A 24290-nucleotide genomic window follows, 5' to 3' on the forward strand; every position below is an offset into this window, starting at 1 on the left:
TTTTGAAAAGCTACTCTGGACACCCTTGGGTTTATTAAGAGCTGGAGGCTGTGCATGCAAGCCGGACACATGTCTCATAGGCTTCTTTCAAAGGCTCTAAGTTATCTCTGCTGTCAAGAGTCCATGGGTAGAATGTCACTGTCTCTTTGAGTAATTGAAACTACCAGAATGAGAGGGAGGCCAGGGCTTCCAAGTTGAGACCCCAGTTTTACTGTCTTAACTAGAGTAGGTTGCAGAGTGGTCCTGCATGAAGATCTTAATTCTGACAATTGTGTTGAGATGTCATTAATATGAATTTTACACACATTCCAAAGGCTAATTATTAGGGGGTTGACCCACAATCTAATTAGATCTTGACCTATTATTTTATTAAGATCTACATGCTTTAGCTAGTTGATTCTTCTCTGTGTCAGGAGTTAAGTTTGAGGCTTTCCATTTTTAAATTAAAAGTGCCTCTCTTTGCTCTCAAAGCCCCCGAATGGCCCTTCATCATCGTGCCCTTGAAGGGAAATCCAATAATTGCCCTTGGCAGTCTGACTCATGGAAGAGAAGGCACAGCCAAGCGTGGGCTGGAGATGCTCTCTGAGCATATAACCTTCCTAAGCTGCTTATTCGGATGCTGAGAAGTTCACCTCAGGGGAAACTTAGGCTGTTATTTTCCTGTAGGTCATCCGTTCTTAGGAGACATAGCTGGTGCATGCTCCATACTTTTATCATCCACTAAAGGGCAAGTCAGACATTCTCCCTGCTATTAAAGGATCAACAAGTACCAGGGTGATAAGCCCCCACAACCCTAAAATCTCCTTTAAGGCTGTTTGCAGGGAGGCATCACACAAGCTGAAGAGCCATTTGGAGTCTCGGTCATTGAATGACAAGTTGGTGGCTTCTCAGGGCTGAGTTTAGACATGACCGAGGGGTAACAGCATCTTAGCAGATGTATCATTATCCCTGAGAGAGAAGACTTCCCAATACACACCCACCCTTCAGGTGAGTAACGTGTGAGTCTCCCCAACTGAGACAGGAAGTTTAAGCAAATCCATCTGACCCAAGGATCCTTTGGAAGGCAAACCGTGCTCTCCTACCTAAGCAGAGAGGCGGAAAAAGCAGCTTACAATTCGCTGGTCAGTGTAGTCCCCGCTGCTGTACGAGGTGGCCAGCGTGGAGGAGCACTTCTCTGCGTACCAGGGGGATAGGCCTTGCTGCGAGGCACTGCTGATGGAGATGGTGTAGATGCTGTCCGTGTACCCATCGCAGTCACAGTTGTCTCCCTGACGCCCCCCGTTCCCAGAGGCCCAGACGAAGATAGAGCCCTTTCCTTGTCTGCCCTAAAGGAAAAGCCAAAATTTACCATGTCTGTTATCATCTGCTGAGATCGCTGTCATCTCCCAATAAAATCCCTGAGAAGTATATAAATGCGTGCATGAAGTTCTCAGAGACAGGAATTTGTGATCAGTTTTGTCTCCAGGTCCTCCAGCAGGAGGACTCTCCCGAGACTGTGTGTTACAAGCCCCTGGTGGGCTCTGGCGTGCTGGTCCTCCTCCATCCTCCTCTCTGGGATGGTGTGAAGTGAGGACTTTTCTTTTTTTCTTTATTATGTGGATTCATAATCTGGCCTTCAGCACTCACTCATTATTATTATTATTATTATTATTATTATTATTATTGGCCATTCCCTTGGCTTATGTCACTCCATTTGAGTCTTTGAACTTCCTCTCTTCATTTCTGGTTGAATCTTCTGGCTGACAGCGTGACAAAATCAGGCATTATTCAGATCTGCTTTGCAGCTGCGTTAAAAGGGACTCTTCAATTGAATGGAACTCGTCAAGGCTACTCTTTCTATGGTTTTTCAATTTGTGCTCTCCAAAGTTTCTACTTTTGTTTCATCCTGTGCAGAACTGGGCCTTAGAATCTTGGCAAGGATGCCCTCAAACCCAGTTTTAGAGCTACACAACCAAGGCACAAGTGTCCACCAGGCATGTGTAGAGAGGGAGGCGGCACGTTCCTGAATTAAAGGGTGCCTTTTCAGAGTATCTGAAAGAAGTCTGGGGAGTAGTTTACCTAGTGTAGACATTCAGAAGCAGCAGGAAAATGAGAAAGGACCTATCCAGAGTACTTTTAAGTAAATATTCTAAGAGGAATGAATATCTGTTGAATGTCAGGCCCAAATGGGGAAAACATTAACTTCCATCCCTCTGAAGAATGATTTGGCCCCTAAATGCAGCTCAAATCATTAACAGCAGCAAGAAATTCACAACCATTTCTTTGCACATAAGCTAAGCGTTCTTCCCTTCTTTTCCTTTTCCAGTGATCAGGTTTCATTTCACTTGGGTCTGTGTTAAGTATCTCACCTGTTTGACACCATATTCAAAAGCCTTCTGGGCCAGTCGGCCAGGCCCCTCCACAGTTTTCCCATCATCATTAGGGCCCCAGCTCGCACTGTAAATATCCACATGCCCAGGATTAAATCCAATTGAGCTGGCTTCAATAGCATCGGTCACTATGCCATCTAGCATTCTTATGCCTGAACAGCAAAACAGACAAATACAAAATATGTTGATGTCAGTGTGTGCATGCAGGATGGCACAAGGCTCTCAATATTTTATTCTTCAAAGGACTCTCCAAAGAGTCAAAAACAGGGTAACCATTGTATATCCCAAATGCCTGTGACCCAGCTGCTAACAGCACCATGGGAAGATACAAGTCACTCCCTCCAGAAGCTTTCTTTATCTGCCCTTTAGAGGTAACTATTTGTGCTATGCAGTGGGCATGGTTGTTGTCAGTTATAAAAATGTCATGGGCATGTAGACACTGCTGTATTTAAAATGGGTAACCAACAAGGACCTACTGTGTAGCATGGGGAACTCTGCTCAGTGTTATGTGGAAGTCTGGGTGGGAGGGGGGTTTGGGGGAGAGTGGATACATGTATATGTATGGCTGAGTCCCTTTGCTGTTCATCTGAAATGATCACAACATTGTTTGTTAATTGGCTATACCCCAATACAAAATGAAATGTTTTTCAAAAAGCTAAAGTATAATCAGTAAGAATAGAGGCTTATTTTTCCACTGGGGAAAAAAAAAGTCTCCCTTCCCCCTGCTGACCTAATAACCTGAAAATGACGGGATAGTTTTCAGAAAGAGGCATCAAACAACCCTCTGTCAACATGCCTGCTCATGACTATACCATGAACGGCTGTGGCCCAGCCAGCGCTTTACAAAGGGCTCTGTATGGGAGCCCGGGCAGCTTGAGAAGACCTACCACAAAAGGAGACTAACAAATAGGGAAAGAACTCCTGTTTCTAAGCACTGATTAAAAATAACCCACAGGCCATTCTTTTATGTGTTTGCTAAGAAACATTTGCAAAAGAACATGCTTCCTTTTCTCCTAAATAATTTCAAGGATGAAATCATTGCCATGGATTTCACTCCTGAGGGGGAATCGTTTTTCATCAGGAGAAGGCAGGTGCAGTGGCTCGTTGTGCTTTCCAACAGGCTGTCACCCATCATCAGACTCATGGACGCAAGAGCCAGGAAGGCAAAAGCAGTTTAGACAGATACCGGCAGCTACCTGGTTATTGCTGGCTTCAGGCTAATGATGCGATGGAGTGCACAGCCTTAGGTTTTCACACTACTGTTTACGATGGAGCATAGGTAAAGGAACGTGGAGCTGACATGACTAGTAGAAGTCATATTTATTTTTTTAAGAAAATTGTTTAAAATGCATTTTTGGGGAAAAAAAGTCCCAGCTTTACTCTTTGCTAGTTCTGTGATCTTGGGCAAGCCACTTCTTTGTGCCTCAGTTTCTTCAACTGTAAAATGGGTTTGATCACAATGGCACCCCACTCCAGTACTCTTGCCTGGAAAATCCCATGGACGGAGGAGCCTGATAGGCTGCAGTCCATGGGGTCGCTAAGAGTCGGACACAACTGAGCGATTTCACTTTCACTTTTCACTTTCATGCATTGGAGAAGGAAATGGCAACCCACTCCAGTGTTCTTGCCTGGAGAATCCCAGGGATGCGGGAGCCCGGTGGGCTGCCATCTATGGGGTCGCACAGAGTCGGACACGACTGAAGCAACTTAGCAGCAGCAGCAACATGTGCATTGAGGATATACTGTATGCAGCTACTATTACACAGGCCTTAAGTGTGTGAACTTATCTATCCATATGAGAACCATTTGAGGTGGATGCTGTAATTTTTCCCAGGGAGAGAGACCGAGGTCAGAGAGGGATGGGGACTTGCCCAAGGCCACATGGCTTGCAACTGGGGAGCTGGGACTTGAAGCCCAGAAATCTGGCACTCAGATCCATCCTGTCTCGGGAGTTAAATGATGGACACACAGTAGGTATGTTTTAGTTTCCTTGAGGATCTTGCTTCTGATTCCTCCTCTGTAAAATGAAAGGGTGAGATGATTCTCTCACAGACTATAGCTACTTTGTTTATCACTCCTTAGAAAGTGCTTTCTTTTTGTAGGTGATTATGTAATTTGTGCTCCTGCCTTCATTTTCTGTAGATTAACGTGTCACTTTGACAACACTGGCATCAAAGGACTCAGGAAAGACCCCTAAAACCTAGGAGTATGTGCTGTGTTAGTGAGAGATGCATTCTGTATGCTAGGATGTATATTTATTTGATTTCTGAAAAGGATTACAAAACCACATTCAAGGTATGCTCATGTAGAGCTTGAAAGAGTCTCACCTTCCTGGCCATATTCTACAATGAATCTTTTTTGTTGTGGTTTTAGAAAACAAATTAAATGCAAAGTTAATAGTGTATCCATGAGCTCCAGAGAAAGGGCTAGTGTGAAGAGAAGAGGCAAGCGCTTTATTCTCTCTGACCCCCTGCAGATCCAGAGGAACGTGGATGGCAGCAGTGGGCTCCCTTGTCTTCAAGCTGGTGTCTGCCGACTGACAGGGCGGCAGGAGGCTGGGGGGTGAGGGGAGAAGGAAGTGCTCCTTTCAGGATCCTCCCTGCCTCTAAGCAGCTCTGCTGTTGTGCTCCAGGCCCCAGCTCTTGTCCTGTGGCTGTCTCTTGTGGCCACAGCTTTCTCTTCCCAGTTTCCATGACTACTTCCTCCCTTGGCTCCACTAGGTCTGAAGGTGGTAACATCTGCTTACAACAGTCACATGGCTGTTCAGTTCCCTTGAACTCTTGTAAATAGTTCCTTTATCAAATTGTGCTGATGGAACTTACCATATGCTTACCCATAAAGACATTGAAACAACCAGAGATTCTAAATTCTTGCTACTACAGATAACCTTTGTCTTCTTTCTGTAATACATATGCATTCTTTTTATTTATTTTTTGACTGTTCTTTGTTGTGAACTGAAGGACTACAGAACCCAGAGGCAGGGAAAGTCTTTGCCTAAATTTACCTTTTTCCTTCTGTTCTCTTAGCCAGAACTCAGTAACAAGCCCTTCTAAATCAGAACACAGAGAAAATCAGATTTGCTTTGAAAGCTATTCAACATTTCCATCCTCCCCCTCCTCCCCCAAAAGAGATGTATGGGCTTTATTCAGGTATCATTTTCTGAGAACTCAGATCCATTGATTTGTACATTTCAAATCACACTCAAGTTCTGTAGCAAATTTTGCATGGGGTTCACTTCTTCCTCTGGTTGTTGAAAAGTCCCCTCAGCCTACCCCATTTACACCAGTTTACACAAGACTCAAAGCGTGAATCTATGGGAACAACCCTCTGCTTTACCTCCAACTTTGGAATTGTATGCAACTCCGACCCCACACTTGTGATTATTTGCTTGCATCGCAATTTCTCCTGCACATCTGGTCCCATGTCTGAGGATGAGAAAATAGAATTTATAAAATGTAAATGAGGGCAAACATTGGTTTTGCATACAAATCGATGGTCCATGGATATACTACTTTTTGTCAGCCTTGTTGCCAGTTTTTATCCCATCAGTGTTAGATGACATGTAGATAGGTGAAGGGAACAAGTACCTGAGCCCAAGTATATGAGTTTAAATTCTAGCTTCTGCCACTAATTAGGGATATGACCTTGGGAAAGTGACTGTTCCTCCAAAAGATGTGGTATCCCATGAAATACTAAGTATGCAGAACACTTAGAACAGTGGCTGGTATACAGAAAGAACCAGGAAGTGTTAGCTATTAATACTTACTATGAGCAGCTCTGACACTTTCAGAAACCACATGAAGGAAATGGTTTCAGTCCCATGTTTTTGGTGTTGAAGTGACCCCTTCCCTCCCCCCTCACTGGTGACTTCCTTGGATCAGGTTAATCTGGACCAGTCTTAGGGGGATATGTAGAACAGAGCCCCCTCTCAAGACCTCCTCTCCTCTTCTAACCATACACCAGACTAAAACATCCGAAGGTTTCCTGGTCCCAAGGGGATTTCAAAATTTTTAACAAGGCACTCCAGGCTATTTGGGATGCCAGGGTGCTCCTGCAACTCTAATTGGGACCAGCAGCCTGAACAAGACACGTTTTGCAACCAGACGATGAGGGTAATTTACAACTTCAGAACATTTGGGGGAAAAGAAAATCCATCTCTTAAACAGACCGAAGTCTACTGTTAAAGTATCATTTCTGAAATTCTAGAGTTAGTGATTATCTTTTCCTGTCACCTTCCTGACCTCAGGAAGGTCAAAAAGTTGAGGGAACTTTAATGTGAACTTGGTTGCTTCATGCCTTTATTCCATTGTGAAAGCTCCCAGGAGCAGCATGAAGGCTGTGGACGCCTTTGGAGGAGCCGCTGACCACATATGCTGACACAGAGGGAAAAGAGCAAGGGTTAGGTCTGAGCAAATGTCAGCCGGCTCCTTCTGATTACTACTCTACTGGACATCTATTAATTTAGGCCAGAATGAAATAGAAAAATTCTTAATTGACTGGTCTTTTAAAGTAAACCTGTGGGGATGACCCACAGAGATGTTATGGGGAGGGAGGTGGGAGGGGGGTGCATGTTTGGGAACGCATGTAAGAATTAAAGATTTTAAAATTAAAAAAATAAAAAACCAAAAAATAAAAATAAAATAAACCTGTTTCACTTTTCTTTTTTTACCTAAAATACCAAAGATGATTTCCTGGTCTCCTTCCACTGAATGATGGCCTCCTTTATTTTAATACTGAATAGGAGTCCTAAGTCAGAACAATGCAATTCACAGTCTTCCCTGATGAAGCAGGCACCGACTTTTTTTTGGTTTTCCAGCATTTTCCCATTTGGGGAAGTAACCCTCAGCCACTCACTGTGAGTCTCTATCATGAGATTTGTCCTCCCAGACAGCTTTCAAGAACTGATGCTTTAAGTTCCATGTGAGCCTTGTGGATCTTGCTATGAGGCATTCTCTGTTGAGAATGAAGCTAAGTAGAGGTGAGCAGCGCTAGGAGATGGAAATAGAGTAATAGGTGTCCTCAAGGCATATTATTTGAGTTTCTGGATCTTGCCGTGCTTGCAGCTGATCGTCTCTTGGGTAAAAAATATTTTAAAATCTCCATTTTCAAGTTAGGATTCTCTCACTTGCAACTGAAGCTGTCCTGACCAATATACATTCATTCTCTGCAAAATGCATGCATATTGAACATGAAGAAGGCATCTTATGCTTCTTTGGGGGCTTAGCCCTCTCTACCTTTGTAGAAGGGAAAATTCAGTTGCCATCCTCTGAGAAATATGCTACCAGAAGTCACTGCCACCTGAATTTCTGTTCATACAAAATGGAAGACAGGGTCCAAGATAGCAAGGTCTCTAGGTGGATAGATAGAGCTTACAGAATCAGCCTGTGGGCAGACATCTCCAGCACTATACCTCTGTCCTATAAATGATGCAACATGACACTACCCATTATTTATCTCTCTTTACATGCTAAGGACTATTTTCTTTAAAAAAAATGTAGGATCATGTACAAATAGGAATTGATATCTTTCCCTCCTCTTATCCTCACTTCTCACCTCCGTACCTTGAGAAAAAGAAGACTTTATCAAAGTGCTTCCATGTCATTCTTTTTAGACATATGGCTTTCTTCCCTTAAATCAGCCTCTGGGGTAAAAGCAACCTCTACTATCTTAGAACACAATGGTTGTAACTGGCATTTAAACACATTTATTTTTAAAAAATTATTTCAGATGGTAATTTAAAGACTACCATGGCACTTGTTAAATATCCTTGCCATATATGTTACATAGCTAGAAAAATAATCTGAAATTTTTGAAATATTGATTACAAATTCATGCTAGATTACTAGTAAGAGTTACCTGCACTTTTAAGATTTTGTTATTTAGTGATGCCTCTCTTGATTTGCAGAGAAGAATTCAAATGCAGCTTTTATTAACTTCATTTACATAGTAATAAAGAACAGCAGCAACACAGATAGTTTGGAGAGATAAAGCCCTTGGAACTGGAAGATAATAGGTCTCTAACTGCTATGATGGCCAAAACAAAATGGGGCAATTCATTTTCTAAACCTAAGGGATTTATTTCTGACACTATGCTGGAAGGGTAACTAACTCTATTTTTTATTGTGCCTTTTGATAAATGATGGGGATGTTAGCTTTTTGGTTGATGATCAAGAGGACCCTGAGATATAGTTGCTTTTTGTGTAATTTTCAAATAGCAGATTCTGAATTGACTCAGAAAATTGACTTGTCTCTGCTTCTGCTCTTATCAGATGATATTATTCTTGTCATGCTTTTTTCCTCACTGAAAGGAGTTCTACCTTAGTTGCTAAATGAGAAGCCTTAATCATCATTATCATAGTACATGTTTAACTTGTTCTATGTACCAGACACTATGCAAGTCAATTATATATATAAACCTATTTAATCCCCACAAATCCCCAATGAAATAGGTACCATCATTATCTCTTTGGCTGTTGTTCAGTCGCTTAGTGGTGTCTGACTCTTCGTGACCCTATGGACTGCAGCACAACAGGCTCCCCTGTCCTTTACCATCTGCAGAAGTTTGCTCAAACTCAAGTCCATTGAGTCTGTGATGCCATCCAACCATCCCATCCTGGGTCATCCCTTTCTCTTCCTGCCTTCAGTCTTTCCAGCCCCAGGTCTTTTCTAATGTGTCAGCTGTTTGCATCAGGTGGCCCAAAGTTTTGGAGCTTCAGTATCAATCCTTCTAGTGAATATTAAGGATTGATTGCCTTTAGGCTTGAGTGGTTTGATCTCCTTGCAGTCCAAGGGACTCTCAAGAGTCTTCTCCAACATCACAGTTCAAAAGCATCACTTCTTCGGTGCTCAGCTTTCTTTATGATCCAACTCTCACATCCATACACGATTACTGGAAAAACCATAGCTTTGACTCTACAGATCTTTGTCAGCAAAGTAGTGTCCCTGCCTTTTAATATGCTGTGTAGGTTGGTTATAACTTTTCTTCCAAGGAGCAAGTGTCTTTTAATATCATGGCTGAAGTCACCATCTGCAGTGATTTTGGAGCCCAAGAAAATAAAAGTCTGTCACAGTAGAAGATAAAACTAGTCACAAAGAAGTTAAATAATTTGCTCACGGTCACTCAGCTATTAAGTGAAAGATCTAAGAATTGATCTAAATCTAACTGCAAAGTCTGTGCTCTTAAGTGTTTGGCTATGCTACCCTAACCCTATACTATGTGCATGGCCCATGGTCTGCTATGCTCTAGAAGCTCATAGTTTTCAGGCACAAATTAAATCAAATTGTATAGGCTGCTACCTTGGGGCCTTTGAAACTCTGTGAATTGGCTATCATCAGTACCATGATTGCAAGTCTCTTTTGTTTGGCAGTGGGAAAGAAGGACATCTGAGTTCCCCTTTTCACAAGTACAAAACTCCAAGAATATCATTCACCAGGTATTCACCTATCGTGCATCTGCCACACGAATCATCACCCACGTTGGATCCTGGACCAGACCCAAGGCACACTGCCTAAGAAAGAGGCTGGCCTGACACCTCCAGCTAACAGTCTCCTCAGCTGAACCCATGTGGGTGAGAGCAGATTTCCCTCTTAGTCTTGACCAAGGGAAAGGAATGAGAGTTGTCACTTCTAGTTCATTCTAGGAAGAATGCCCTTTTCTTCTCAGCACTTATTGCCCATTTCCTTAGGTTGTTTCTTTTAGGACAGTAGGTAAACAGGGATCTTGTCACCTTGTTTTGAGACAAAAAAAATAAAAAACAAATAGAGGCAGAGTGAGGTGAGCGACTTCCTCAAAGCCATCCTCCTTTCTGGTGATTGGCAAAGCTCTCACTATCAGCCAGGCTAACATTGCAAGGTACTGCTGTAAAAGGATAGAAGTTCCTCCCAGTCCCACACTGCTCTCACTCAGAAATATGGCTGAACATTTTTCTGGGGGAGTCCTGCTCTAAGTTTCTGGGACATCCCACTTTCCTCCAAGGGGGCCCCTCCTCATGGCTCCTATTGTGTTGTTACTGGAATATTCTAACCTCTAGGGCTGCTTGTGGTTGACCCCTTTAAAAGATAAATGCTAGAAGAAATAAATGGTACTGACGGAAAGTAAATGGTACCTCCCCAAGCCTCCCCTTTCCCTAGGAAAGGCTTCCCCTTACCATAGGAAGTTGTAGGGATTTCTTTCCCCCAAGGGAAGAAATATCCACCCAGAAGTTGAAGCCCAGACTCCCTTCCTGGGGTTTGTTAGCCTTCTGGAGGAGGAAAATCCAATATAACAGCTTTCAGTCAACAGTACCACACCAGCCACGTGGGAATTCTGAGACAATCAGGGAGAAACTGGGAGTGAAAGTGAAAGCGAGAAAGAGAGAGAGCTGATTGACCCAAGTTGGATACTAATCCAAGAGGGAGGAAGAAAGGACAGGGAAGTACATTATATGACAGCCACAAAGAGCTTTTCCCTGTTTGCTTTTTCCCCCACTTGTAGCTGTGCTCATTTTCCTTGACCTTCTCTTTTGGTGTGAGTTTCTTTTGGGTGAAGCAAATAAAGAGGAAAGAGTGAAATGTCTCTTTCAAGTCTGTGAGAGATGTCTTTATGCACAAAGATGAGTTTTCCCATGGGCATGGACACGGGGCTGTGTGACTAGAGGGTGAAGTTCCTTTGGAGCTAAGAAAAAAGGTTAAAATGTCTCCTGCCTTTGGGTCTTCATTTGCTTTGTTGCTTTGCCAAGTCTGGCTCTTAGCCTCACTCATTACCCAGTGGATACTATGGAGAGTTAGTTTAGGAGTCATAAGATGTCCTTTGCTTCTTCCTTTTAGCTTTAAAATACCCAGAAGAAACTCTGGAACAGACTAATTAGCCCAATGCCCTGAAGACTGTGATGGATTTGAGTGCCAAGCCTGACGGTATATTTCTCTTGTCTGGTGCCTTGCCATGCTCTTCTGAGGGGACTAGTGAGCATGGTTGTGGCTACCATAGGAAGTTGTAGGGATTTGTTATTTTGGCCATCTGTATTTCTCTTCATGGCTAGCAACAAGCTAGTTGCTAGTAGTGAAAGATTCATAGAGGAACTAGGTGCAATGGTAATGGAGTGAAGATTTTTATTCTTTAGTGCTTTGAACTGCAAGCAAATCAAACCAATGAATTCTAAAGGAAATCAGCCCTGAGTATTCATTGGAAGAACTGTTGCTGAAGCTGAGGCTCGAATAAATACTTTTCCACCTGTTGGACAGCTGACTCATTGGAAAAGACCCTGATGCTGATAAAGACTGAAGGCAAAAGGAGAAAGGGGCAGCAGAGGATGAAATGGTTAGATAGCATCATCAACTCAATGGATGTGAGTCTGAGGAAGCTCTGGGAGATAGTGAAAGACAGGGGAGCCTGGTGTGTTGCAGTTCATGGGATCTCAGAGCTGAACACGATTTAGCAACTGAACAACAACAATAAATGTCCCAAATATTTCTTCTAAAGCCATAGATATTCAGTAACATTTTGAGGGGAACATTTCATAGTATAAGAAGAAAGTTTAATTGAAATATAGTCCTATAAGCCAAAAGGAATATAAAAATAGAAGCTTCTGTTTCCTGTTTCAAAAGCAACAAAATGTTGTAGTATGGATGGTGTACATGAACATTTTCTGAGAGCAAAAATGTGGATCATATTTATAGTGTAATTTTCTCAAATAAGATGAAAGCATTTTAAACCACTTACCCCACCCCCAAATCCACATTTACTTACTTGTTCTCATTTGTGGGATCATATCGGGGAAATGGATCATGGTCATTATCGTTAAAATCATAGCTGGCCTCCGGATCCTAAAGAGAAAGCAAAAATAACACTGTACCATCAAAAAAAAAAAAAAAAAAAGCAGTGCTTTCCAAGTCTTCTTCAGTTCAGTTTAGTCTCTCAATTTGTGTCTGACTCTTTGCAACCCCATGAACCACAGCACACCAGGCCTCCCTGTCCATCACCAACTCCCGGAGTCCACCCAAACTCATGTCTATTGAGTATGTGATGCCATCCAACCATCTCATCCTCTGTTGTCCCCTTCTCCTCCTGCCTTCAATCTTTCCCAGCATCAGGGTCTTTTCAAATGAGTCAGCTCTTCGCATCAGGTGGCCAAAGTATTGGAGTTTCAGCTTCAACATCAGTCCTTCCAATCTATTCCCATCCTGGCTGATGGCTTGAGACTCTGCAGTTTAGTTTCTGGCCCCATTTTTGATCATTCATCATAGCCAGAAACCAGGCAGAGATGACGTGCACAGAGAAGTGAGCCAACAATTCTCAGTGAATGTTTCCAAACCTATAGAATCTCATAGGCTATTAGAACAGGAGGAGTCAGAGTTTATTTAGTTCAACCATGTCATTTTCCAAATGGGAAAATTGAGATCCAGAGAAGTGGAATGGTTCAATTGGCTGTAGAGCTAGTTAGTAACACTTTGACACTCATCTTTCCTAAGGATACAGGTGCAAAGAGCTGGCTGTGGGGTGGGGCTCAGGTCTACAGTGAGCTCCTTCAGCCACCCCAGTTACACTAAATAGACTTAAAACAGACTGCTATTCTCTGTATTTCTCTGCTGCTGCTGCTTAGTCACTCAGTCACATCCAACTCTTTGTGACCCCATGGACTGTAGCCTGCCAGGCTCCTCTGTCCATGGGATTCTCCAGGCAAGAATACTGGAGTGGATTGCCATTCCCTCCTCCAATAAAGAAGGCTGAGTGCTGAAGAACTGATGCTTTTGAACTGTGGTGCTGGAGAAGACTCTTAAGAGTCCCTTGGACTACAAGGAGATCCAACCACCTTTTAATAATTGTGTCACCACTTGGGCTGTTCTTTATGTTTCTCTGTCTTAATAATTGCTAATTGTTTTCGTCTCTTCTTTTCCACCCCATTTCCTTTGTTCTTTAGCTTTGGAACGTTGGTTGAGTAGAAAGGCTGGGATAAAAACAGAAGGTAGTATTCAAGATAAAACACAGATCTGTAAATCAAGACCTGAAATATTTTGAATTCATTAGTTTGCTGGGTTTCAGGTGTGGCTCATTGGGTCTTCAATCTCTGTTGTGGCGTGTAAGAGCTTTTAACTGTGGCCTGTGGAATATTCAGTTGTAGTGTGCGAGCTCTTAGTTGTGGCATGTGGGATCTATTAATAGTTCCTTGACCAGGGATCGAACCCAGGACCCCTGCTTTGGGCGCATGGACTTTTATCCACTGGACCATCAGGGAAGTCCCCTAAAGACCTAAAATATTATGGAGAACTTCATAAACAAGTAAATAATTTACTTACTTCCCATTTTTGGCAAACTTTTCTCAGCTTGTTATTTTTGCACTATGAAGTACATGCTCTGATTTGCATGGATGGAGTCACATTCATATAACTTCACAATGTGAGAGCTATTGACCCACAGGGAATGTGAGGAGGATGACTGTGCAAATGACCTCAGACGTGAGGCTTGATCTGATTGCTTTCATGTCTCCCAGTACTGAGTGGCATAGAATTTGAATGGCTTTTTAATAATCTATCCGGTGTAAGTGCCTCCTCCAACCACAACACACATAACGTTTGTACAGTCCTGGTTTCAGTGAATCCTTTCAAAGTCTAGTGATACAAAAAAAAAGAAAGAAATTTATGTGCACTGGTAGAGGGGTGAAGGAAGTAACCAAAGCTTGGCTCATCAACCCCAGGGCTCACTCAAAGGACCTCCTGCTTGAGGGAAGTGAAGCCCTAACTGTATGTCTGTGTAGACAGTTCCCTAAGCTGCAGCAATAGGAGGGCTTAGACTCACATAGTTGGCATAGATGTCTGTGTGGTTCCACTCCAAACCATCATCCAGTACAGTGATAACAACGCCTTTGCCTGTGATGCCTTTTTGCCAAACAGGTATCACATGGAGATCCAGCTTGGGCAGGGTTGCAGTCATCCTTGTATCTTGCTGGTAAAAAAGAACAAAGAAGCGTTGGTAAAATCATAATTCATTTGCTGCACAATGAGAACTGAAGCTCCAGTCTTGAGACCCATCTTTCTTTTTCCTGGGGTCATTCTATTCTTTAGAAGCAGACAATTAGGTGAAATAAAAGACAAAGTTGAGGGGAGGACCAAGTGAATCATCACAGTTCTGCTCTTTTTCCAGTTGTTCCAATGGAAAATCACTCGAAAAGATGAATCACCCTGTGCCCCTTGTCTCTGAGCTGTGTGGCTTTGAAGAAGTTTATCCCTAAGTTGCTTTCATTTATAATTACATGCTCAAGCTTTTCATCTACTGAAGCTTTATATGCTGCCCTAAGTTTCTGTCTCCCCCAAATCCTAAACCTTCACTGCCACATTGAACATACTTTATTTTGTCTGGTTCACAGTTACTCGTGGATTTTTTTTTAATATATATAAATTTCTAAAAAAAAAAGCAGAACCTGGAATGCCCACGAAGCTGTGGTCTTACCAGGACTTGTAATTGAACTGCCTATTCCCAAATATGAGTGATTTAGGGAGTCAGTATCTGTGAGAGGTGATTTAGGATTTTTTTTTTCCAGGTAACTTTTCTGAGAGTTACAGTATGTGGGGCTGTAGGGAAGAGAAATTGGACAGCAAAGGAATACAGATATGAGCACATCCCCAAGCATTCAAGAGAGATGCATTAGAAGAGAGCCAGGTTTTTAGTGAAGGGATCAACAGGAAACTTACAAATGACAGCAATCAAAAGTATCAGTGAATGCATTGCCGCCTGGCTGATGCCCATCAGAAAGAAGAGGAGCAAAACCAGAATTTTCTAGGCCAACATGAAGCCAAATCCCAGGAGGCTGGAACTGCACACAGATCGTTGGCCAAAGCCAGAGAAGGACTCTCTGTCAGTGGGAGGAACAATCGGAGACTGTGGCTGTTAAGAGTATGGTCTCTGGAGCTATGAACTATGGTCCCACCACAAGAATCATGTGATTTTTGGCAAGTTATTCAACTTGCCAATGTCTCTGTTTCTTCCTCTGTTAAAAGGGAATACTGATTATATGAACAACAAAATGTAGCGTGAGAACTAAATGAGTTAATTCATGTCAAACAGGATAGTATTAATATTTGGCACATGGTAGATGCACGGGTGTCAATGAGTGTCTTCTGCAGTGAGCAAGCGTCGCTTAGGTTAGGAGAGTTTCAAGAGGAATTGATCTCCTTTCCTGTCCGTTCTGCAACAAGGATGTCTAGCCCTCAGCTTATGGCTTTCATGAAATTTTATCTTTTACAATATTCTCAACAATAAACACGTCTATTCCCATGTGTTACTACAGTAGAGGCTTAATGTGAAAACAGAAGGGAGAGCACTCTGCAGGCAGGCAGGCAGGAGCATGCACAGTTTCTCCACTCACTGCCCACATTCCTGTAAGGATTTGGTAAACTGTCTTAAAGGTAGACTAAGTGTGTGTTAGTTGCTCAGTCGTGTTCAACTCTCTGCGACCCCATGGATTGTAGCTTGCGAGGCTTCTCTGTCCATGGGATTCTCCAGGCAAAAATACTGGAGTGCGTTGCCATTTCCTTCTCCAGGGGATCTTCCCAACCCAGGGATTGAACACATCTGCATTGCAGGCAGATTCTTTACCGTCTGAACCACCAGGGAAGCCCCTTGAGGTAGAACTGGTTTGTAAGTCTAGACATTCACAGATAGATGCCTTTTGTCTTTCCTCATGTTCCTTCCTTTAGCCTAGTTCAGAGATTCTCACCTGGGAGCATGTAAGAATTATCATTCAGGGCTATATCTACTGAATCACGTTCACTGTCCTCTTTGGGTAATTTAAAGGGTTCTCAGGAGTAACCTTGAGCAGGTCTGATTTTTGCCATGAATGCTCTTTTGCAACCCTAGCTTATAAAACCCGATTCTTCCGTACTTATTCCAGATAAACGTAAGGAGACTTCCTCTTGTAGAAGCTAAAGATCTGTGTTTTCAGACGTTCTCACACAGAGCCAAACAGAAGATCCAGATCATGGAAGGTCCCATTCACCCTGATCTCTGGGTAACACAGCCCTGTACTGAATTATCTGTTACTTAAAAATATCTATTGTTCAGAGATAACAAGTAGCCCAGGGCCTATGCAGTCCTCATGCAAGTACTTACCAAGTACCACTGCTGATTCCACATCGGATCGTTGAAGAGATCTAGTGCTGAGTCTCTTAGAACTGAACGTTTACTTCTTTCTTTTTCATACTGTTGTTCTGCCCATATCACCTACCAGGAGTTTTATAGCAAGAAAATCAACAGTTAAACAGCCACCTCTGGTGTAATCATCTTCACTCTAACTAGCTCTAGTATTCTCTCCATCAGTGTTTTCACCTGACTACAGATCACACTGGCAGCTCAGTGAGAATAAGGGCTTGCCCTTTGCGGAGATCACCATTTCCTCTATTATGGTAAAGTGTACCTTTACGAGGAGGAGAAGTAGTCAGTGAAGTGATGGTTCCCTCAAATTATTGACACTGTGATTTCAGTGGAAGTAAAAGTTCAGCCTGCTTTCATCAGCAAATGGACCATAATACCCGTTTTTATATTGAGGTTCCAGGGTTCCATAGCTGAAAATTTGTCCATTTGCACAGAATGAGTCAACAAGCTAAGAGATCTCAGAGATTGCTGTTATGTTGCTCTTACAGCCTAATTTCTCTTTCTTTATTCACAAAAATAGAAATTGCAGATGTGACAAAAGACGGGAAAGGTGCTGTGTCTTTGCCGATTCAAAATTCTGGCTCCCCTGTGCTTCAGCCTTCTGCTTAAGAATATTTAATATGAGAAACAGATCTGGGATGATGGATGAGCCCTGCTGACCAAGCACACTTATCATTAATTTCGTTTCATGTATTATGCAAGGAGATCTGACAATACAAAAATTACCTTTCCAACATTTATAGCTTAATCCTATTACACTTGAGGCCCCAAGAGGTGAGGGGCTGCCTTGTGGTTATATTCATTATGAGATGCTACTGTGCTCTGATTCTGCTGAGCAACATGACTGTTTTCTACCCAAAACATATCCTTTCTTTCATACACATGCTGATAGTCCAGTGTGTGATAGGATATTGCTAATGTGAGAATACTAATGAGTCAGATCCAAAAATAAAAACTGAGAAATAATTTGCAGCTAAAGGATAAAACCGTCCAGTAAGACCATCCTGAATTTCCAATTAGAAAACATACTGCAAAACTATTATAAACATTGGGAGGGACTTGAGGGTTGGAAATTAGTCATTATAATTTATTTTTAAAGTGCCTGTATTTTCAAGCTTAATTTTTTTGGCTTAAAATACCTCAATGCTTGGAATATACTGCCTGCCATCTGAGTTGGTCTTTGGAAGCTGGCTGCTGGAGAATAAGTACTAATCTTTGAGGGAAAGAGTCACTTACAGTTAGAGGTTTCATTAACAGACTTACGGATAGTGTATTGGCACACTTCAGAGTGCTAATTTGGAAGAATATTATCCCTATCAAAAAAAAGAGCAATAAAACGAAAATCAAGAGCATTTGTTAAAAACTGGAAAAATAGAAGAGGCACTCTGCCATCTGATCAGGTAAACAACCAATTGGTGGAAACAGAGTTATGATTAATGTCATTAACCCCAAGTCTCATATTAGTCTCTGTAAGAGCAGACCAAATGGAAGAGAGCAAATTGTATATATAGTAAGTATCATGTACTTAAGGAGAAGGCAATGGCACCCCACTCCAGCACTCTTGCCTGGAAAATCCCATGGATGGAGGAGCCTGGTGGGCTGCAGTCCATGGGGTTGCTAAGGGTCTGACATGACTGAGCGACTTCACTTTCACTTTTCACTTTCACACACTGGAGAAGGAAATGGCAACCCACTCCAGTGTTCTTGCCTGGAGAATCCCAGGGATGAGGGAGCCTGGTGGGCTGCCATCTATGGGGTCACACAGAGTTGGACACGACTGAAGCGACTTAGCAGTATCATGTACTTAATGGTAAATAATCTTTTTGGGACTTAATGCCCTTTGAAAAGGGCATTAAAAAGCATCTAGTCCAACCTTCCACTTCAAGCTTCAATGGGTTCTAGAATTTTTCCTGAAATTAAATTATTCTGGGGATAACTTTCATAGGATTATATAGACTCCCTTCTAATGAAGTTATGCTAGAGAGTAAATTCTTAGCTCTTCTTCATTGTTTTGCGATTTCTCCCCCAAGTCAATTACTAAGGAATTACAAATCAATTATCTAAAGAATAGAACTGGGCCATGTGTTCATTTTAGTGAGATACTTTGAATAGTAACAGTTATATCTGCTTCACTCTATCCAGTTTTCTCCTGTGAAGATGAGAAGGGAGCTCAGTTTGACTTCCTTGTCCATTAATGTCAGGCATGGATTTAGGCAGACAAGGAAATAGTTCTCGTTTTTTTGTCCAAAGACTAAGCCTAGCTAGAGTACTGGAAGTTGTCATACTTTCAGAGCCCATATACAATTGACCATCTGCCCTGGGACAGTGAAGGGAAGATTTTATTGGACAAGAAACTTTTAAAGTGATGTTAAGGACCTCTGCTTAGGTCTGTCTCTTCTAATCCATTCACTTGAGTAGAAGCCAGCAATGGTTGTTTCTGAGCTGCAGGTTGCTGCCCATGGTCCTGATACAACGTTCTTGGTCTGGGTTAGGTTGCTGCTTTCATGTTGGGACACTGGTAACCCAGGCCCAGTCATTTCCTACTCTCGTTATTTGTCTTCCTTTTCCTCTTCTTCAAAAAATTCTATCAGATGCATAACAAAGTAGCAAATTATTTTACAGCGATTGTGAATTCCATGAACTTTCAACAATTTTAGCCCTGTTTTGTCACTTTTACTTTTCTTTATGGGAAGTTGAACATATATGTTTTATCTCTCACAAAGCTTTCATAATTCTTGAGAATGTCCTAGGCAACAGAAAGCAGATATCAGGCTTCCCAGGATAAATTTTCATCAGTATGGCATATTATTGGGGAAAGGCAAATTTTTCTCAAATTTTACTTCAAATTTTTATTTCATATCAGCATTTCTATTGATGTTTATGACCTCAAAAACAGACTTCAAAAAGACCCTGAGGGATGGGATGGGGAGGGATGTGGGGGGGGGGGGTGGTTAGGATGCACATGCACACCTGTGGCTGATTCATCTCAATGTATGGCAAAAGTCACTGCTGCTGCTAAGTCGCTTCAGTCGTGTCCGACTCTGTGTGACCCCATAGACAGCAGCCCACTAGGCTCCCCCGTCCCTGGGATTCTCCAGGCAAGAATACTGGAGTGGGTTGCCATTTCCTTCTCCAATGCAAGAAAGTGAAAAGTGAAAGTGAAGACGCTCAGTCCTATCCGACTCTTAGCGACCCCGAGGACTGCAGCCTACCAGGCTCCTCCATCCATGGGATTTTCCAGGCAAGAGTACTGGAGTGGGTTGCCACTACAATAGTGTAATTAGCCTCCAATTAAAATAAATTAATTAATTAAAAAAAATCAAAAGGTACATTAGATATACATGAAATTAGCCCCACACTTTACCTGTGTTCATTCTAGACTCTTCCTGCTGGTGCCAAATCGTTGAATATGTATACAAACCAGAATAAAAGGAGATCAAATACTCTGGGTCAGATAATACAATACTTATGGCAACATTTGCCTCCTGAAGACATCGATTTAAAACTCTCTCAAAAACACTAGTTCCCTATCTAACCAAATCAGATAGAAACAGCAGAATGTATTTTCAGAGAACACTGAAGTGTTATTAAGAATGGAGTTTCTGTATTATATTTGTTTGGCATCATTACATTGGATATCAAAATGCTTGATGCATAGATAGCCATATAATAAAAGGATGTTGATTGATTGTATTGTCAAACAGTTCATTAGTGCTGCCACTTGATTCTCAGGATTCATTTTCCTGCTCTTAGACTGAATTTGTGAACTGGTATTATGTAGTTCATATATATGTGTGTGTATGTGTGTCTGTATGTGTCTGTACGTATATACACACATACACCGTAGCCAACCAATTAGATTCAGTTATTATTAGGTGCATTTATAACCCTATGGAAATGATAAGAAACACTACAGATAAATAATTGTGAGAACAAGAAAAAAGAATAATACTCGCTTTTGTTCTCGTTAGCAAGCACAAAGAAAGCAGATAAGTCAGATTACTGGCTTGAAGACAAATGTACAACACTTACACGATCATCATCGGACAATCTCTTAGTGATGTGAAGGGCACTCCTTCGAGACCTCTGAGGATGGTTTCTGTGTTTGAATAAGTAGTGATTTTCAAGGGATCCAATCTATAAAGGAAAAAATTAAAATAAACATCCTCTTTCCAAAATAAGTGTGTATAGGTCAGATTGAAACCCAGCTAAGTTGCAAACAGGCAATTTTTATTAAGTGCATTTCTTGTACTTGAAGGTAACCTTTTTCTTGATGAGGAAGACAGTGTTAGAAGCCTTCCCTTTCTTCTTAGTCTGTTCAGTGAGATGAGCTTCCCAATATTATCACTTGGGGTCACAGCATTCTTAAGGGCTGATGATGCTTCTGTCTTTCATATTTCAGAGAAACCACATTTTCTTTTCTAGGTGATGTTATTGTGTAGAAAGACATTTCTAAAAAATATATTCACTTTATAAAATGTATCCTGTCAGAGAACGATACTGTGTGGAAAGCAGGAAAACTCTTTGGTACTATACATGTGTAATGCCACACTCAGCTAGAACAATTTGTTGTTATAAAATACAGCGATTGAATCCATAGTGATGATTGTTATAAGCTACTAGTAATGACTACTTGCTTTCCAGTAGTTCAAAGCTTTGAGCTACATTTAGGACAGGTATTCCACCTTAGAGTGTGTAAATTTCTCTAGATGACTATTAATACATTTGGTATCAATACAAATGGTCCATTTAGAGCTAAGTTCATTATTCTTTTAAGATAATTTCCCTTTATTCCAAATAGTATTTAATTTGAACCTACTAAATTCTCTAGATGCCCTGTATTTTTTTTAATTGAAACAAGCAATTGACAATGGGTTATTTCAGAATTACTTTCTTTAAATTAATGTTTCTCATCACCTAGAGACTTTTTTCATGAGATGCTTAGGTCCTGCTCCAAGCCTGAATCTCTGGGAGTGAATCTGCTATAAGCTTTACGTGGAGTTGGGGAGAGAGAACAGCAGCCTTAAGAAAGATCACCAGTGCTTAGCTCTGTTTCTACCATCAGTTGGTTTTGCCTTTTGTCATCCCCTCCCTATCCTAGCTTTATCTTGAGGCCTTAAGAAGTTCAAGATGGTGATGCATCTAAGTGTAAACAAAGGAAGAAATAAACAGAACCAGGAAAGCACCATCGGTCTTTTATAAGGAATTATTATTTTAAAAACATTTATTAGTAATGTCATTTAACTGGAAATATGTGTATGCAAGTCATATGCAATTTTAGGTAGATTTTCTCACTCTTTTCTAAAGTTTCTTGTTACTATGCCACCCCTTCCTTGAAGATCCTACCAACAGTACTGATTTACTGTTATTTATTTGTTTCTTGGGACTTGTGATTTTAAAAAGCAGTTCCCACAATGAATGGTCTGGGTTTTGATGAATGTCTGAGGCTAATAGGTAAGAAAAGGAAGAGGGAGTTATTTTTTGCTCTCTCCTCCAGTCTCCTTCCACACAGTTACCAATGTTATTTAGCTTCAGCCCAAAGGATTAAGTTCCCAGGTGTTTTTTTCCCTTCATAGGACACGTAAGATGTCCATGGTGCCCACAGTGCCCACCAGTACAATTCTACCCATGACTCACTCTCTTTTTAGACTCCAAGAATTCCTTGCAGTTTCCTGACTTCTAAATAAGTCACTTTCTTTGTATCTCCCTGGTTTCCCACAAGCTGTTTTCTATGCCTTGAGTGCCTTCCCCAATCTCATAGTATTCCCACCTTTGACTCTTCTTCCTAAACCCTGTGCAAATGTTTCCTCCTTGGATTGTCTTCTTTCCCCTCTTCCCAATTCCCTTCCATCTTCAATCTTTCAATCAAGACTCCAGGAACAGTTTCTGTTGCTATACCAATTACTTGCAATTGCAATCATTTATTTTTAAATCAGTCTCTAGACTCTTGGTTCCCTGAAGGTTTGTTTTCCTCCTATGATTCCTTAGCCCCCAACATGGAGCCTAGCACAGAATAAGGACTTGGCAAAAGCAAAACTATTGGTCTGCTACTGGTACCCAGAGAAGAGAAGTCAATATGGGCATTGACTTTCATGCTGGGCATTTCAGGCAGTTTGGCTCCTAAAGTTGGAGCATGAAGCCTCTGGCAAGGGAAGCACATTCTCCAGAGGATTTGAATCTATGGAATCGCAACGCCCACACCGATTACTCATCCCTGACTTCAACTGCATCTCTACCACCACCTCTAGAAAAAACGCGCCAAAATGTTTTACAACTCCCTCGTCCCTCATTTCAATGAACAACTTACAGGGCAAGAAATAAGGGCTTGATTCTGAGCCAAGGGAAAGGAAAGCTTCCATGAGAACTCACAGACCCCTACATAATGGCTCAATGCCCGTACCTCCCAGATATTTATTAACCCAGTCCTCACTTGAGCGGGCAACAGTTTCTTTCCCCCCATCCCCCCAAATGGAAACCCCTGGGAAGCTAAAACACATTTGGCTGAGGAACAGAAAGAAATCCTTTTCCCACCGTCACGTCGGCAGCCTGACCCTTCAGGTAAACTGACCGAGCGAAGTTGTGAGGCTCGGACTTTGCAAGTTTCCAGTGAGAGCCCGGAGCTTGCAGTAGAGGGCTGGAGAGTTGGTCCCATCCCTCTCACCCACCTCATCTACCACTCCGAAACCCCCAGCCCCGGGTTGTGAGTCGAGGCCACTGGCACTCTCCAGAGAGAGCTGAGCCGTGGGCGTATCTGAGAAGCCTGCAGCGAACATCTCCAAGCCTACTTGGCCTCTTGCAGCAGGACTTGGATGTGATGCTGCCATATTGAAAAGAAGGAAACAGCCGGCTCCTGACGCAGACCTGCTGAGACCCAGGGGGACTGAGCGCACTGCCTCTCCCAGTCCTGGTGCTGGTTGGTACGAGCCTGCACGCATCTCAAGTTGCGTGAATGACAGTGGAGGGATTTTTCTTCCAAACCGCGCGGGAAACGGATTTCAGTTCCAGAATGGACAACAGCCAAGACTAAGCTGTACCCAGCTGCAGCGGCTGGGTTCTGCCTGGCTGCGCCCAGCCCAAACAATAAATAATGCAAGGCTTCTGCAAGCGCGCCAGGGGCGAGAGCCGGGAAAGCTCCTGCTCTTTGCCACTGGGCTCAGGAGAGTGCAATCTGGGACTCCCACTTGGGAGATGGCGCTCCAGTCCCTCCAGTCCCTTCGGGCCCCAGAAAGTTTCTTGGAAGTGCAAACTCTTACCTGACCCAAAAGGTCATAGCCTAGCTCCTGGGCTATCGCCGAGGCTGCCTCAGGTCCCCCGGGGATCTCCGCCGCCCATTCATTCACAAACTGCCTCTTCGCTTTTACACTGTTCATTGCACACCAAGCGCAAAAGAGAGTGAAAGCAGTGCACTGCAGAGTCCAGGCTCTTCGCCCCATGGCTCTCACACCAGCTCGCACCCAAGTGGGGAGGGAGGGGAGCGAGAAGGAAGCCAGAGAAGCCAGAAATGACCACCCCTTCCACTGCGGGGCTCGGGACCACTTTCGCCCCGGCTTGCTCTGCGATGAGATAAGAGACGCGCAGGAGACGCTGGGCGGTGGCGAGCGCTCAGCGCAGCGTTTCGGTCTCCCTGCCGAGTGGAGCCCCAGCCCTTCCGAGGAGGAATGGAAATGAGTGTTTACACGTCAAATCTACGAAAGCCATCTCTTGACGTCAGATCTACCTGGACTGAGATCTGGATGGTATTCCCGGCGGGGTGGAGAAGCTGCTAAAATAAGCAGCGAGGGATTAAGAAAAGGAAGAAA

At 42.6% G+C, this 24290-nt stretch overlaps 1 protein-coding gene across 1 annotated transcript in view; it reads right to left on the reverse strand.

The window, feature by feature from the left end:
- The window catches only part of PCSK1 (proprotein convertase subtilisin/kexin type 1), a 50710-nt gene extending 26786 nt beyond the window's left edge, over positions 1-23924 (reverse strand). The window contains exons 1-8 of the mRNA XM_052643657.1: positions 23745-23924; positions 20524-20628; positions 16450-16560; positions 14140-14286; positions 12094-12170; positions 5706-5794; positions 2349-2521; positions 1113-1325 (exon numbers count right to left, since the gene is read on the reverse strand). Of these exons, the coding sequence (XP_052499617.1) occupies positions 1113-1325; positions 2349-2521; positions 5706-5794; positions 12094-12170; positions 14140-14286; positions 16450-16560; positions 20524-20628; positions 23745-23924 (1095 nt within the window). The remainder of the gene's footprint in view (positions 1-1112; positions 1326-2348; positions 2522-5705; positions 5795-12093; positions 12171-14139; positions 14287-16449; positions 16561-20523; positions 20629-23744) is intronic.
- Positions 23925-24290: the final 366 nt, after the last annotated feature.

This window comes from Budorcas taxicolor, chromosome 7 (genome assembly GCF_023091745.1).
Source record: "Budorcas taxicolor isolate Tak-1 chromosome 7, Takin1.1, whole genome shotgun sequence".
NCBI classification, from domain to species: Eukaryota; Metazoa; Chordata; class Mammalia; order Artiodactyla; family Bovidae; genus Budorcas; species Budorcas taxicolor.